Here is an 18,083-nt window from a genome sequence, read left to right as displayed (position 1 = left end):
TCGACTGTGCACCTGTAGATGTTAGAGAGAGTCTTCCTTGACAATCCGACTCTCCGTAATCTTCTCAGGAAGTAGAGGCGCTGATGAGCTTTTTTGATAATTGCGTTAGTGTTCTCAGACCAGGAAAGATCTTCAGAAATGTGCACGCCAAGGAATTTGAAGTTCTTGACCCTTTCAACCATCGACCCGTTGATATAAATGGAGCTGTGGGTCCCCATCCTACTCCTTCCAAAGTCCACAATCAGTTCCTTGGTTTTGCTGGTGTTGAGGGCCAGGTTATTGCGCTGGCACCATATGGACAGTTGCTCGATCTCTCTTCTATATTCTCTATATAGATCTCTTCTATATAGTCAGGCAGCATCTCTGCAGATTATATTTCGGGTCAAGACCGTTCTTCAGTAATATTCATGATGTGGCATGCATAGACATTCCTGAATGTTACCCAAACCATCGTGAGCTACTTTGTTACGGTGCTTGCCCTCTCCTATAATGTCTCTGCTGCCTTGGGTGATGCAGGACAGGACACGAGCTTTGGGACATGGTGTGAAGCTGTTGCAGGCTGTCCCAGCCTGGTAAAAACCTGGATGGAGTGGATGTGGAGAGAATGTTTCCAATAGTGGGAGAGTCTAGGACCAGAGGCCACAGCCTCAGAATTAAAAGACATCCCTTTAGGAAGGAGATGAGCAGGAATTTCTTAAGTCAGAGGGTGGTGAACTGTGGAATTCATTGCCACAGACAGCTGTGGAGGTCAAGTCAATGGACATTTTTCAGGAGGAGATTGATAGATTCTTGATTGATACGGGTGTTAGAGGTAATGGGGAGAAGGCAGGAAAATGTGTTTGAGAGGGAAAGATAGATAGAGTCATAGTGATACAGTGTGGAAACAGGCCCTTCGGCCCTGCATGTCCCATCTACACGTCCAACCTGCCCACGTTTGATCCATATCCCTCCGAACCTGTCCTATCCATGTACCTGTCTAACTGTTTCTTAAATGTTGCGATAGTCCCCGCCTCAACTACTTCTTCTGGTAGCTTGTTCCATACACCTACCACCCTTTGTGTGAAAAACATACCCCTACATACCTATCTACTCTTGGCAAAAGACCCAACCGTATCTATTCAAATCATGATTTTATACACCTCTATTAGATCATCCCTCATCCTCCTGTGCTCCATGAAATAGAGTCCCAGCCTACTCAACCTCTCCCTATAGCTCTGGCCCTCTAGTGCTGGCAACATCCTCGTAAATCTTCACTGTACGCTTTCCAGTTTGATGACATCTTTCCTATAACATGCCCAGGTGCCCAGAACGGAATACAATACTCTGAATGCGGCCTCACCACCTTCTTATGCAACTGCAACATGACCTCCCAACCTCCATACTCAGCCTGACCCGCTGAGTTACTCCAGCACTCTGTGAAACGTCACAGAACAGGGCAAGATTTGCAAGTTTGCTGAGGATACAGATGTGAGTGGTTTTGCATATAGTGAAGATGGTTGTGAAAGATCGCAGCAGGATCTGGATCAATTAGCCAGGTGGGCAGAGGACCGGTTGATGGTTGCATGGTTCCTTGAAGGTCGTGTCGCAGGTATATCAGGTGGTCAAAACGTATTTTGGCACTTTGGCCTTCATCAGTCAGAGTATTGAGTATAGAAGTTGGGAGGTCATGTTGCAGTTGTATAAGACGTTGGTGAGACCGCATTTAGAATATTGTGTTCAGTTCTGGGCACCATGTTATAGGAAAGATGTCAAATTGAAAATAGTACAGAGATCCCCATCCTGGATCAGTCCAATCAGGGTTGTGTTGTCCGCAAACTTGAGAAGCTTGACAGAGGTGTCTGTGGAGGTGTGGTGTGGCGAGAGTAGAGGAGAGGGGAGAGTACGCATCTTGCGGTGCTCCTATGCTGAGCGTTTGCGGGTCCTAGATATGCTTTCCCGTCTCACAAGCTGCTTCCTGTCTGTCAGGAAGCTGGTGATCCACCGACAGAGGGGTTCAAGCACAGTCAACTTAGAAATTTGGAGCGTAGTAGCTCTGGCACAATGGTGTTGAATGCAGAACTAAAATCAAGAAACAAAATCCTCGCATAGGTCCCCTGGCGGTCTAGGTGCTGGAGGATGAAGTGTAGGCCCAGATTGACTGCATCATCCACAGATCTATTGGCCCAATATGCAAAATGCAGAGGGTCCAGCTGAGGGATTGTGATATTTTTCAGCTTGGCCAGCACAAGCCTTTCAACGGTCTCCATGACTACAGAGGTCAGTGTGACAAGCCTGTAGTTGTTAAGACCAGTAATCCTTACCTTTTTGGGTACGGGGACAATAGTGGAGACTTTGAAGCAGGCAGGGACAGTGCATCTTTGCAGGGACTGGTTAAAAATGAGTAATTGGATGTGAAGTGTTGGTGGGGGTGGGAAAGGGTCTACTCTTTTCATTACTGGAGTCTTGCCTTAAGTAGGTGTGAGGTGGTGAATGGGCAGGAGAGGGTGCAGGGTCCATTCTTTGCAGACTGGGGTCTGGCTGTGTTTGTTGGGGAAGGGGTACCAGGGTTACGTTTCTGATTTTCAAACCTGCAGTAATACTCATTCAGGTAGTTCGTAAGCTGACTATTGTCCAAAGAGCGGGGGTCTTTCCTCTTATAGCTGGTGATTTCTTGCATGCCCGTCCAAACTGAAGAAGAGTCACTAGCTGACAACTTGCTCCTCAACTTCTCAGAGTACCTTTCCTTGGCAGCTCCGATTCCTCTTCTCAGCTCTTTATCGATTAGGCTCTCTTTTAACTCTTTAACGATTAGGCTATCGGTTTTGATGCATATTTGCCCCCCCCCCCCCGATCTCGAAATGGAAATGTTACATCTGTATATAATGATCCCATTAAAATGTATATTTATGTCACAAACTATGGAATTTATATTTTTCAGTATTATTATCAAGGAAAAGAAAGCAGTTCCAATTTTTTGATATTTATTTGATATTGTTTAAAATTATTCATATGGAGTAGAAAATATAATAGCTCTAAAACCTAACTTAATTTTGCAATCACGAAAAATAATCCCCCTTTCCCTCTTCCCTCCCCCATCTCTCTCTCCCCTCCCTTCCCCTCTCTCTCTCCCCCTCCCGCATCCCCCCCCTCTTTCTGGTGGGGGGGACGAAGATGAAGGTGGCATGGGCCCAGCGGGTGTGGCTTGGGCCCAGTGGGGGTGGCTTGGTGTGGGCCCAACGGGGGTGGTGTGGGCCCAGCGGGGGTGGCATGGGCCCAGCGAGGGTGGCGTGGACCAGCAGGGGTGGCATGGGCCCAGCGGGGGTGGAACGTGTTTCCAGCTTCAGGTTCCTGGGGGTCAACATCTCTGATGACCTCTCTTGGACCCACAATACCTCAACTCTGGTCAAGAAGGCTCACCAACGTCTCTTCTTCCTGAGGAGACTAAAGAAGGTCCATCTGTCTCCTCAGATTCTGGTGAACCTCTACCACTGCACCATCAAGAGCATCCTTACCAACCGTATCACAGTATGGTATGGCAACTGAATTGAATTGAATTGAATTGAATTGAATTGAATTGAATTTCCTTTATTTTATTTCCAACTGCTCTGTTTCCGACTGGAAGGCACTGCAAGGGTGGTGAAAATTGCCCAACGCATCACCGGTTCCTCACTCCCCTCCATTGAGTCTGTCCAAAGCAAGCGCTGTCTGCGAAGGGTGCTCAGCATGATCAAGGACTGCTCTCACCCCAACCACAGACTATTTACCCTCCTACCATCCAGGAGGCGCTACAGGTCTCTCCGTTGCCGGACCAGCAGGTCCAGGAACAGCTTCTTCCCTCATATATCTTAAAGGAGGTTGGATCAACTTGGAGTGAAAATATTACAACATATTGTCCTGGAGTCTTTCCTTGAGAATGCATGTTTTTGTAAGTGATGAATGCTCTTACAGGAAACAAAATAGGTATATGTTGATACATGGCATTTCAATTAAAAAATTATATAATGTAAATGAGTTTTTAGCATTTCCTCATCGGCAAAATACTTCCTATTGGTCCAGCATCATCATTATCTAATCAACGTTGTACCCCAACGCTGTAATCCCCACAAACGTGAACACGTACAAAATATTGGTACTCCAAACTCACAACCACATTCAAACATCATCCATGTGCTGAGGCCTATATTGGCATCTGGCCAATCAAGGCATATTTATAAAATTGCAATATTTTCAACAAATTAAAAATCTGCCTTGACCTTATCTCTCCATCGTTTAAGCCAATGATACTCATCTCATGAGATCACACACTTCCTTTGCCCTGGCATGTGTGAGGGTGGAGTTGCATATGTTCAGCTATCTAGATGCCAAGTTTTAGAATGCCCACTTCACCTCACTACTTTGCTCCCCTCGAAAATATTTGCCAAAATTATTTCTACGCAAAAATATTTGATTGCCTGCTATCAAGTTAATATCTATGACTGCATAGAATCATGTCCAAACGTGCACTTGCAAACCATTACAACTGTAATGCATTTTCTTGCAAATAAGTTATTCCTTTCTTTCGTCACCACTGCATAAAAAATCTTGAAAAATTAAAGGAAACATTGAACCTTGATCAGTACGTAAGACAACTGGGATGTTTATGCCTGGAGATTAACATTTTTTACTTTGGAATTTTTTTTTGTTGGTCAAGCAGTAGATTCTCCTGCACAGGCTTCTTTCTGTTGCAGTAAGTCATTTGCCCATTAATAAGTATATGGTTTTGAAGTAAATCATTTTTGAAAAAGTGAACCACATAATGTGCCAATGACGTGCTTTTACGTTGTAAACGGATGTGTGGCCACATGTATAAAGTCTGGCAATCCAGGTGGAAAGGTACTCCTTGCGAAAACTTGCAGTGATTGTTTCAAAGCTGACAACATTTCAAATATTATTTTCGTGCACAGATAACAGAATGAAATGAATGGAGGGCAACTAATTAAATGATATTAAACTGTAACATTCCCAGTATGTTGTTTTTATGGAGTAAGAAGCATCCTGGATTTCAAGAATAATTCAAACCCGTTTAACTGCGTGGACGGTTTTGTGACGTTATGCAGACGCTTTTGTTTATTTTGGCTCACAATTATTCCCATATCCGCTGCAATAAAATCATAAAACGCAGGTTGACCTCACCTGATATGTGACCAGCATCCATGTACTCTCCATCTACTTGTCTACGTGAGTAATATGATCAGGATGTGCTGCACCTCACTCTCCTTTAAATACATTTGGATCATAATTATTCTCTTCGAATTATTCTAAGTACAGGTGGAAGGATCAGCGTGAACTCTTTCGGGTCTACCCGGATACAGCATTAACAGCTATCCGATCCCGCATGATAGTTCCCTGAACAACTGTGTACAATGAAGAACGCCACGCGAAATGTCCAACTCTGCGAATCTCTGTTCTCCACGAGACTGAGTGGCCGGAGCTCAGCGCTGCAAACCCACAACCATATTTATTCTTCCTTCTATTCTGGGAACCGCGTGACGCAGTTTTTCTCAAATTACGCATTCCGGTTACAGTATTTAATAGACTGGACAACATCTGGTGTCACACTCAATCACGGTCAAAACCAGAGCAGGGTTCCTCCAATGTTTTAAGAATCGTGTTTGGCGTTTCTCGCTACATATAGCGTCTGTTGCTTTGAGCTTTGGATTGGGAATGTTGTAATGGGATCTATTTAGTATCTCAATGAATGGAACCAATTTTTAGCGAAGCTACAAGAGCTGCCAGATTCCAGAGTCTGAAGAAGGGTTTCGGCCCGAAACGTTGCCTATTTCCTTCGCTCCATAGATGCTGCTGCACCCGCTGAGTTTCTCCAGCATTTGTGTGTATCTTCGATTTTCCAGCATCTGCAGTTCCTTCTTGAACAGATTCCTTTTGCAAATTGGTATAGATGAACGTAGATGTAGGCAATATTCTCAGTAGGTGCCCTAAGTGATAAAGGGCCCTACTTTTGGCTTTGCACATTAAAAGTTAATTGTGTCATAAAATTAACCAACAAACAATTGCAAGAACGCCGGTTGAAATCGTTGGGAAAATTGACGTTTCCTAAAAAGTGTAATGTCCATATTTACTGGAGAGTCTTGAATAACTTTTTGAAAATTAATTGCACCATCGATGGCCGCGTAGGCATTCAGTTGCCTACACACACGATGAGTAATTATCTTGCGAAATAAAGTTTGCATATTCCTATTGATGCCAGAACTTGAAATTACCTTATCTAAGAATTAAAACAACATTCTATATTTTGGTAACGCTTGGTGAGAATTCACCCACGGGCATCTTCCACTTCTCAGAACTGGAGTGAAACTCATCCTCAATCCCAAGGGACTGTCCAAGTGAAGCTTATATTCATTCTCCAGTGGATTTCATATTTTGTACCCAGTCTCCAATATTAATTTCAAATTGTATCCACCCATCTTGTTAGCTGTCGTATCCCCCCCCCCCCCCCCCCCCCCCCTCCCATGCCCTTTTCTAAGGCAACCCATCCGGGGTGACCTCTCCCTTGTTATATCTTTGCAAAGTTACACCTCCACCCCCTCTCCATTCTTCCTCTTGATCTTTGCTATAATTCGCATTTCCAATGGTGTCTGCAAACAAACCTTTAAACCTTAAATGCCGTTTAAACATTAAATGTTAGCTGTTTAAATAGTTTGTTTAGTTTATCGTCTTTTTCCTCGTTTGTTCTTTACTATACTTCCGATGACTCTTCGTCTCCATTTTTCGCTTCTGTGCATTCTCATTTTTCCATCACACCTTCAAGTGATGTGTGCTCTCCTGATTATTTTTGTGCCAGGTTGGCATGACCCTCTCTCATTCACTACAAACAGGTCCCTCAGTCACCCTTTCTTCGACCGCCACGCCTTCGTCTCAGTCGTTACCTCTAGTGTTGGCCTCATCTAGTTGGTGTGCCTGCTATCCAGCAATTCAATTTGTAACAAGGGACTGCAGATGCTGGTTTACACCGAAGATAGACACAGAACGCTGGAGTAACTCAGTAGGACAGGCAACATCTCCGGAGAGAAGGAATTGGTGGTTTCAGGTTGAGACCCTTCTCCTTCCAGCCATCTTTCACTTTACCCAATTGTCTGCCTGTTTGCTCCACCGCCCTTGCCGATCATCGCAGCTCGCGTACATCCTCTTTTCTAGCCTCCATTATGTCTACCAATGTAACCCTCCCCAGATTCCTATATCAATATATCAGTCTGTGTACCAACCTCGTGACTGTAGATGGGGGAGAGAGAGAGCCAGATTGTAGGGGGTGGTAGGTCCTGGTTTAGAAACACAGGACAGAGATCTATGCTCAACCAAATTATTTAGTAGACACAAAAAGCTGGTGTCTATCTTCGGTTTAAACATCATGTGCTGTTTTCCTCCACAAGTTATTTACTATTGGTTCATCCTTTTCTAGACTCCGTTCCTCCGATCCCTCATTAGTCCTTAGTCTCAGCGCCCACCCACTATCTGTGTTCAGTCCTTTGAAATCTCTATGCCAATGGTCCTTGCCCCTTCCTCAATCTCATGAGTTTGTCACCCCGTCTCCTTTCCCAATGTATCCAATCCCATGCGCCCATCTCTCTCCTACGCCACACGCCGTGCCAAGCTCCCATTTCCCCACAGCCCATGCCCGCCTCCCACACGTTCCTGTTCCCCACGAAGCACCCTCTTCTGTGCCACCATCCCTCCCTGTCTCTCATCCAGCCTCATCTCGTGTCTCCGTGCGCATCTCTGTCTTATGTATCCAGCCCCCGCCCTATCATCCCCTACAACCTGGCTACCTCTCTCCCCATCTACAGTCCCCCCCCCCCCCCCCCCCCCATTCTCTGCCTCTGCACTCACTCTCTTCAACCCCGTGTCACGGCTCTGTCCCTTGAGCCAATCTCTTCCCATTTCCCCCCAGTCCCGGTTTCCATCTTATCTCCCCAGATTCCATATCCATTTCACTCCTGTGTTACTCATATACCAGTATCTCCCACTCTCCAGTCCCAATACCAACCAGTGATGGTGATTACACGTCAAGATACAGATACAGACATAGAATGCCCATGAGATACCGACCTCTCATCCCAGTGTATCAGTACCTGTATCTGACCCTCCTCATTACCGTCCACCACGTTTTCACATTCGCTGTACCAACTTCCCACTCCATTGCCTGCCCTGCACCTGCCTCCCCCCCAAGTGTCCACCCCAGTCTCCAATGTCTATGCCCAATCCCATTTTCCCTTCCCTCCAGTCTCAAGACCGTTCCCGTGTCTCCCCCTCTCCAATGTCTCCAGCGGCTGTAGCCGCCTCTCTGTCTCCCCAGACTCTCAGACTCTGTGCCCGCCTTCTCCCCGCTCTCGCCAGTCGCTGACGAGCCCGCCTCCCCCGCCAATCTCTCCAGTTAAAGTCAGTGATCCCGCCTCGCTGGCGTTCTTTCTAGTCAGACGCCGCTCGCACTTTCCTTGGACTCACGCTGGTTCCTGCCCCCCGCCCCGGGTTCTTTGCTGCTGCCGCTGTCGCCGCCGCCGCCGCCGCCGAGCCCGCTTGCAGTCGCTCTGCGATCCGGTCGCACCGTTTCATGCATGACTGGAGGAAGGTTCGACTTCGATGATGGCGGGAGTTACTGCGGCGGCTGGGAAGACGGCAAAGCCCACGGCCACGGCATCTGTACGGGGCCAAAGGGCCAGGGCGAGTACAGCGGCTCCTGGGCGCACGGCTTCGAGGTGGTGGGAGTGTACACCTGGCCGAGCGGCAACACCTACCAGGGCTATTGGAACCAGGGCAAGCGCCACGGGCTGGGGGTAGAGACCAAGGGGCGCTGGCGTTACCGCGGCGAGTGGACCCATGGCTTCAAGGGCAGGTACGGGCTCCGCCAGAGTCTCAACAGCCCGGCCAGGTACGAGGGCACATGGAACAACGGGCTGCAGGATGGATACGGCGTGGAAACGTACGGAGACGGCGGTGAGTACGGGCCTGACCGGGGGCAACTTTAGCCACCGGTGGACGGGGGCGATAAACGCATCGGATACAGGCACGAACACCTGGATGCCGTTCACTCGATGTCAATTAAGTCAAAAACATGACATTCAGGGAGAACATGTTTCATGCAGACGGACAAGAGCGAGTTGAGCCTTTTCCCTGGCACTGTTGTATCGTCGCCGCCCGCGCTCTACTGACGCTGTGTGTGTGCACACACTCACTCTCACATTAACACTATCTCACATACACACACTCATACACTCTCACAAACACGCTCACACTCACACTCACAAACACACACACATACTCTTACACACATACACACTCTCACATACACATACTCTTACACACATACACATTCTCACACACATACACACACACACGCACACTCACACACTCACTGATGCAGAACATACACACACGCCGGGTGTGAACAGTCACACTTGCTCAGCACAAACATGCACACACACCGGGTGTAAACAGTTGCCTTTTGCTTCATGATAAGACGTCCATCTCCGCGCCCGCCCGCCCGTCTACACGGACAGCGACCGAGTGGATCAGGAGAGCTGACGCGCCGTCAAGCAGCATTCTTGCAGCTTGGTGAAGTTCTGGAGCGCCGAGTGTGGGGGTGGGTGGCGTTCAGCTCGCCCGCACCCATAGTGCAACGTTTGAGAAGTGTTCACTATTTAAGAACAGTTGATTATCTATTACACACATGCAAAAACAGTGGTTTTGTATTCGGGAAGAAGCTGCACCCTTTAACTCACAAGCGAACGCACGAAGCTGGAAGGCTTTTCAATGCAACCTTCAATATATTTACTCTACGCCAATAATGTATATTTTATATAATCAAACAAATAGGCTGGGAAATATCCAAATTGATCTAAATAGTATCCATTGAGCTCCAGAAGTCAAATTTAGGAATATAAGTTTTTTCTTTCGCTCCCTAACATAACTATGCTGCAGAACAACATAAGGAGTGCGATCAGGGGAGTGCTTGCAAGCCCTCGATCACATTTATTTTTAAGAAATAGCACAGTTTGAGGCAACCAGGAAATGGTAGTCAAATACTGTAACAGATGTCCAGATCAATGTAAACCATCTATAGGAACAGCTGAGAGAAGGATAAAGGGACTAAAGTGTATGGTGACCAGTCGCCTTTAATTGAAGTGCTGAAAACATATGGGTGAAGAAGTTAAAGAAATTCTCTTCACTGTGTCATCAACCCTGTGGCATAAAGATTAGTATAAGAGACACAGAATATTACCATTAATGAATTTGTACTTTGTTAATTATCGGTAATGAATTTCTGTTTGCTCACAAGAACACAGATATGATTTTAAATTATCAAAACTAGTGCACAATTTTACTGGAAAAGTAAATATTTTAAGAAATTATTTATTATGGTCCATTAGATTTGGGCAATTAATCTTCTTTTAACCTTTTTATGCAGTGACTGAATTTAACCATTCTGTCTCCATTGTCTTGCCCAGCCTTCCCCTGGTAACATCTACTCTGTGACTCCTTGGTCCACTCCTGGTGTCAGGGCCTTTCATTTGTCATCATGTGTAAGAAATGTTGCATAAAACAAGATATTGTTACAGCTTCTGAAATGGCATATACAGTTATCAAATCAATGTTGCCACAGGATTGGTATAACCAGTAGACAGTCGTGGGTCTTATTTGACATTTCATATATGCATAATGATTATTATGAACAGCATTTCTGTTGGAGTGATTCCAGAAGAGAGAGTGCTTGCAGTATTGAATTCATGTATTCAATTACAATGGAATATTACAGGAAAGCAAGCTAAAATTGTGCACATCTAATTTCAAAGTCTATCTTCAGTTGTCACCAAATCAAGAATGGTTGCATATAAAATTGCACTGATTTCAAATAGGTTCCCAGGTAACTTCTTGTAATAGTACATTGTTGTATTTCATTCTCACGAAGATGATTTTCAGACATATGGATAATGAAAAGATAATGTGGTTATTTTTCATGATTAATTTGTAACATAAGGTGATTGTAGAAAAAGGCACAGTTTGAATAGAGCATATTATAGTTTTTGGTTTACCGAGTTATAATGAAAAGCATTTTTATTGTGAGCCATCCAGTCATCAGAAAGACTATACATGATTAAAATCAAGCCATGCATAGTGTACAGATACAAGTTAAAGGGAATAGTGTTCAGTGCAAGATAAAGTCCAGTAAATTCCGATAAAATATATTCTGAGGGTCTCCAATGAGGTAGATGGCAGGTCAGGACCACTCTCTAGTTAGTGATAGGATGATAAACTTATCTGATAACAGCTGAGAAGAAATTGTCCCTGAATCTGGAGGAGGTGTGCGTTTTCACACTCCTGTACCTCTTGCCTGATGGGAGAAGGGAGGAGAGGGAGTGTCCAGGATAAGACTGGTTCTTGATTATGATGGTGGTCTTGCGAAGGCAGCATGAAGTGCAGATGGAATCAATGGGAGTGAGGTTGGTTGTCACTATGGTCTGGGCTGCATCCACAATTCTCTGCAATTTCTGGCGGTCTTGGATGGAACAGTTCCCAAACCTGCTGTGCTGCATCTCAATAAAATACTTTCTACGGCGCATCTGTAGAAGTTGGTGAGAGTTGCTGTAGACATGCTGAACTTCCTGAGCCTTCTAAGGAAGTTGAGGTGTTGGTGTGCTTTCTTACCCATTGCTTCAATATGGCTGGTCGAGGACTAGTTGTTGATGATATTTACTCCTAGGAACTTGAAGCTTTCAACCATCCCAACTTTGGTGCTGTCAGTGTATATGTACTGCTTTGCAGGCTATGTGTACTGCTTCGCTTCCTGAAGTCAATCACAATCTCCATTGTCTTGCTGTCATTTAGGGAAAGGTTATTTTCTTGGCCCCAGAAGAAGTGCTCAATCTCCTTCCTGTAAGCCTTCTCATCATGATATGAAAGTTAACTGTTGTGTACACATATATAATTGGGACATTTATTTCATTTCCATTTGAAAGACAAAAACGACACTTGGCTATAATAGCATTTAAATTGTTAATTCATCTACAGTCAGGATCAAGACATACCATACAGCTCAACAATTAAATGTGTTGCCCCAAGCACATGTATCGAACCATGCAAAATAGGATATCTGAGTTGTTTTCAGTTACTTAACAGAGTTAGATAGTCATACACCATGGAAACAGACCATGTGACCCAACTCATTCATGCTGACCAAGATACCACATTTAAGTTAGTTCAATTTGCCTGCATTTGGCCCAGATTCCTCTAAGCCTCTTTCCTATCTGTCTGCCTGTCCAAATGACTTTTATATGTTGTTATTGTACCTGTACTAGCAGGTCATTCCATATACTCACCACCCTCTGTGTGGAAACAGTTGCCCATCAAGATCTTATTATCTGAAGAAGGGTTTCGGCCCGAAACGTTGCCTATTTCCATCGCTCCATAGATGCTGCTGCACCCGCTGAGTTTCTCCAGCTTTTTTGTGTACCTAAGATCTTATTACATCCTATCTTAACCTTTGGCCTCCAGTTCTTGATACAACTCTCCTGAGAAAAAAGATTATATGCATTCTCCCTATCTATTGCCATCATGATTTTATTCACCTCTATAAGAGCATCCCTCAGCCTCTTGTGCTGAAAGGAATAAAGTCCTATCCAAACCAACTTCTCCTCATAACTCAGTCCTTCCAGTTCTGACAATATCTTTGTCAATGGGAATGGTTAAATTTATTTTTATAAATGATACAATACACCCCAGTGTTCCTCAGTGAGCAGAAGAGAATTATCTTAATTCCTAGATGATATCTTGAAATATCTGATGGAAACTTCATGTATTCATACCAGAATAAGCATATTTGCTTGGTTTGGTAACTTGCTGGCAATGGTAGTCTGAGCCTAATAGGAAGAATATCAAACATGTTTTGAAGCAATGAAGATGTCAATGGAATGCCATGTGAGCCTCTGCCTAGAGAAGAGACTATAATTGAAAAAAAATAGATTCCGTGGAATTGTTGGGGATTTTTTTTTGGAAACCCGAGGCTAGAGAAATTATCAGTGATGGCAATAAAAAGTAATGCGTGCTCCACAGTTTTTTTAATAAAGGAGGCTAACATCAATACACAATACAGCTGTCTGGATGAAGCCATGCAACACTGAGTTCTCCTCAGCTTTGATCTTCCATAATGAGCAATATAAATAATACTGTTCCTTCGGGTGCTGTAATAATTAAAAAAAAGTTAACCTAACATTGACCTTTTAATGTAAATATTGTAAGATAAAATTATGAACATTGTTCATTTGGATGTAGATATTAAGCTGTTTTGTCACCCGTCTACTAATGGAAAGGACTGGAGTGTATCGAGGTGGTTGAGAGTAATAAGATCATCAACTAAAAATAGTTTTCTAACTTTCCAACACATGTCATCATTGACCAAAATACGCAACCTGGGAGCAGAGAACTGAATATGACATTTAAAAGCACTCTCGAGCATAATATGTATCACAGCAAGGCAAAATTAGATAAGGATTTTAGCAGCTACTGCACTGAAATCAAAACGCAGCATGCAACTGTAGCTGAACAATATTGATGGCTTTGGAAATAATTCACAAAGACGACTTCCACAAAACTTGATTTGGGAAAGTTGACAAGGAATTCTGTTATTTAACATCAGTGTTTGTATTGTTAAATTAAAGAAATTCACTGTCCAAAGTGGCACGCTTGTTATGGAAATTGACTTAAATGTTCTGATCCTGCGTTAGTAGAGGAATAACTTTTTATTCTATGTCTTTATGAAAGTTTGGGTAATTTTGCTTACTTTGATTTTTGACAGATTTCAGGCCAGAATAGTAAGATTAAACGAGAACTTACCAGTTCGAAGTTTGATCGTTATTTTATAAGGAGTACGTTGAGGGAATACGTGAAGAACCCCGCCAGGACGCATGCGTGTCATTCTTCAAAGCAGCGGTGTGAAATCACAGATAACTGTAATAACTGAAACATAGTAAGATTAGAGAAGAAATACCAGTTGAGTATATGATCATGGGTGGGAGCGGAGGGCATGTATTCCCTCAATGTACTCCTCATAAAATAACGATCAAACTTCGAACTGGTAAGTTCTCGTTTAATCTTACTATTTTACTTCGGAGTCACGTGAGTGACTACGTGAAAATTTCAAAGCTCTGTGATTTCATGCCGTGGAAACGAGTCCATGCATCACATCTGCCTTAATGACTGTAGGAGGAATTGTGTCAACATAATTTAGACATGAATCCAACATTGAAATCCATGAAATTTATTAACACAAAATTATAGCCCCTATTTATGGGGTAAATTAAATTACAGAACTTAAAATTGTTTCTGCAAATGTTCCAGGTTTAATGACTGTTTTATGATAAAATAGTTGGAATGTTTTTTCCCCTGACCATCCTGCTGTCTTGATGATTTGGTCCATTGGTACATCCAACTGCATAGCTGCCGATGTAGCTGCAGCTCTGGTGGAATGAGATTTAAAAATATTAGTATCCACCCCAGCCTGTATTAGAACCTGTTTCAGCCATCTTGAGATGGTCTGGACCGTCACTTTTTTGTGTGGTTGCTTATGGCTGACTAAAAGTGCCTTCTCATTGCCTCTGATGATTTTCGTGTTCTCCATGTATAACGACAAATGTCTTACTATACAGAGACGATCATCTGTTGGGTAAGACCTAAATTCCATATTGAGGCCTGCTGATCCCTGTCTGTTCTGCTTAACTAATTCATAAATATGAAACGTAATATTTTCAGATGAAGAAGTCATGTTGTCCAGTCTTAATTTATGTAATGACTGTACCCTTTGTGCCGTGACCAAAGCCATTAGCATGACTGTTTTTAATGTCAGTCTATGTAGGGACAGAGCTGTTGCTGGAGACCAATTCCTGAGCATCTTCAGGACAATACTCACATCCCATATTTGGGAGTACCTGGTTCTTGGGGGATTGGTATTAAAAATTCCCCTCATAAGTTTTGTTACCAGTGGGTGAGTTCCAACAGAGTGACACTCTGTTCCTTGCCATAGATAAATTGACAGGGCACTTCTGGTGCAGTTGATGGCACTATAACTGAGCCCCTCATCATAATGGAGGCCTGCCAGGTATTCCAGAACAGACGGGATGTTCATTTCTCTGTAGGTGATGCTGTTTTTGTGACAATACATCTCCCACTTCCTGATATAGACCAGATACTGTTTTTTGGTGGACTGTCTGTGGGCCGCCGAAATCATGTTCACTGTTCGGTCCGTCAGTCCCAGCTGTAGTAGTGGTATTTTTAGACTCTACAAATTAATAAATTCAAATAGTTATGGCATGGGTGGCTATCCCTCGTTACGGGATGAACCAATAAGTCTGGTCTATTCGGGATGGTGATACATGGTTCTAATACCATGTTCAGTATCACTGGGAACCATGGTTGAGTAGGCCAATCGGGTACTACCAAAATACCAGACGCAGAGTCTTGCTGTATTTTCCTTAATACCCGACTGATGAGGCAGAAAGGAGGGAATGCATAAATAAACAATTTCCCCCAATGCAGCGAAAATGCATCTGTCGCCACTGCCCCAGGGTCTGGTTCCCACGAAACATAGTTTGATAACTGGTGATTAAGCCTGGATGCGATTAGATCGATATCTGGTGTTCCATACCATGCTGTAATATCAGCAAATACTTTTTTATTCAACATCCATTCAGTGTTTTCATTAAATTTGCGTGACCTGGTGTCTGCCACTAAATTTAGTTTACCTGGTAGGTAAGTAGCTGATATCCAAATATCTCTCTGGATACACCATTGCCAAATTGTATTAGCCAGATTGTCACATGATGTCGATTTGTTTCAACCCATGTGGTTGATATATGCTACCATGGTGGTATTGTCAATCTGTAGTCTAACATGCTGGTGATATGACCCAGTACAATATGACTTTAGGCCATAGAATGCACCCAACATTTCCAGGTAGTTTATGCCCGGTGTTAGTAATAATGATGCCTCCTGAGCAGTCCATCTACCTCCACAGCTGGAGATGGAATTGGTGGCTCCCCACCCTAGTGCACTGGCATCAGTTTGTAGCACCATAGAAGGGTTGCTGATAATAATTGGATTGAAACAAAGCCGAATGTTATCTATCCACCATTTTAGTTCCATTATAGCTTTGATTGGTAGTTTCATAGGTCTGTCAAAATGACCAGCATTAATTTTGAGTGCTTGTATTTTTGCTCTCTGTAAATTTTGGTAATGTAAAGGTCCAAATTGTGTGGCTGGAAAAGCAGCCACCATTTTGCCAATTTTGCTACCAATCTGATGGACGGTTTACTGATGTCAATTAGGTTATTGCAAGCCTCTATTAAGTCTATAGCCTTTCCCTTTGGCAAAGTCACCGACATGTGAACTGAGTCAATGATGAACCCCAAATAGTCCATAGTAGTGGAAGGCGTTAATTTAGATTTAACTGGATGGATGATAAACCCCAGTTTTTCAAATAACTGTTTTGTGGCTGTTACAGTTTGGCCAATTCCAAAGTTTTGCCCACAATAAGTATGTCATCTAGATATGCCATGACCATGTGTTTTCATTTCCGTAGAAACGCTAGGGCTGGTTTCAAAATTTTTGTGAACAGCCTTGGGGCTGATGTTAACCCATTTGGCAGCGCTCTATACTGCCACGGCTGTCCCATCCAGTTGAATTTTAAGTAACATCTGTGGTCACCTCGTATAGGCACTGAATAGTAAGCATCTTTTAAATCGATGCTAGCCATGAAGTAACCTTTGGAAATCAATTGTTTTGCAGTAACAAAGGTTTCCATTTTTAAATGAATATAATGTAATCAATTTGGTCAGATCTATGATGATGCGACAACCACCATCTTTTTTGTTTTTGGTAAAGATATTGGACACGAATTCTAGCGGTTCATGTTGGGATTTTTCAATTACCCCTTTTGCGTAAAGCCGCTTCAGTTCAGCATGCGCTTCTGATTTTTCTTTACCGGAAAGTACGAACATTCGGTTCGGTATATGTTGAACTGGAGGGCTGTACTTGTGTATAAATTCTATGGTATATCCCTGGATACTGCTTAAAATATAAGTGTCGGTAGTTAACATACTCCATGCATCCAGAAAGGAGTGTAATCTCCCCCCAACCTCCATGCTCCCTGCAATTTGTAGGGAACCAGACCCACCTACCTCCATAGTTACCAGTGGCAGGTTTACTTCTTTTTGTAAATCCTTCGTTGATGTTGAGGCGTCGGTGTCTGGGTTTGTGGTTTGGTTGATGTTGGAGGTTTGCGTATCTTCCAAGAAGGCCGGCCTGGGCCATGGCCTAAAAAAGACTCATGTTCGGTGTACCGGACCTTCGAGCTTTCACCAGTCAGTCTTGTTCTACTGGTGGGTGCGTAAGGGTGCTGTCTATGGCCGTAGTGGGTTTTTGATGAAGTCCCTTTTATGAGTCCCAGAGTTTTTGCTTCCTCATCGAGCTCCTTGACTTGCTTCGATAGGTTACCTCCAAATAGTAGAATTGGTGGTTTTACGTTTCCAGGTTTGCACAGACCCGCGAATTTCGGGTTTAAAGTAGGTCGGATGGCACTCTTCCTGATGCTGTTTATTTCATATTGTGTGTTGCAAAGCAATGCCAGTGCATCCTGTTGGTCCTGCGACATGTCCTTCTCATCCACTGTGCGGGTGAAAGCTGTTATCCCCGCTGTTAGGAGTTTTAATACCTTTTGGAGTTTGATATCCATGCCTCTAACTCCTATTCCAATATGTTTCCATATACAAGTATTTACTACAGGAACATTCAGGGATATATAGTTACCCGGTGCCAGGTGTCTTGACGTGGTGTCCAATACAGCCTGTTCTTGTAGCTGGTTAAAGGACATATAATCTATACTGGCAGCTAGTTTTTGCTCCAGGTTTTGGCCAGTCTGGTCTGGCTGTATGAAGTTGGACACCATGTCCAGCAGATTTTCTCGTTCCTGCATCCCCTGCACACTTGATTTCTCTTCTGCAAACCCCTCTTCAGGATCAGCCCAGTACTGACCCCCAGTACTCCCCTCTGACGAGGGAGAAGCA

General features: G+C 43.8%; 1 protein-coding gene across 4 annotated transcripts in view; it reads left to right on the top strand.

Moving 5' to 3' along the window:
• The first annotated feature begins 8,419 nt into the window (after positions 1 to 8,419).
• jph1b (junctophilin 1b) overlaps positions 8,420 to 18,083 on the top strand; it is a 156,025-nt gene continuing 146,361 nt past the window's right edge. For 3 of the 4 annotated variants that reach the window (XM_055634500.1, XM_055634498.1, XM_055634499.1), the window contains exon 1: positions 8,420 to 8,967. In XM_055634500.1, coding sequence (XP_055490475.1) covers positions 8,589 to 8,967 — 379 coding nt within the window. In that variant the 5' untranslated portion in view covers positions 8,420 to 8,588. The remainder of the gene's footprint in view (positions 8,968 to 18,083) is intronic. The other variant, XM_055634501.1, reaches the window with a different exon arrangement.

This window comes from Leucoraja erinacea, chromosome 4 (genome assembly GCF_028641065.1).
Source record: "Leucoraja erinacea ecotype New England chromosome 4, Leri_hhj_1, whole genome shotgun sequence".
NCBI lineage: Eukaryota > Metazoa > Chordata > Chondrichthyes > Rajiformes > Rajidae > Leucoraja > Leucoraja erinaceus.
This window is presented reverse-complemented; position numbering and strand designations above follow the sequence as displayed.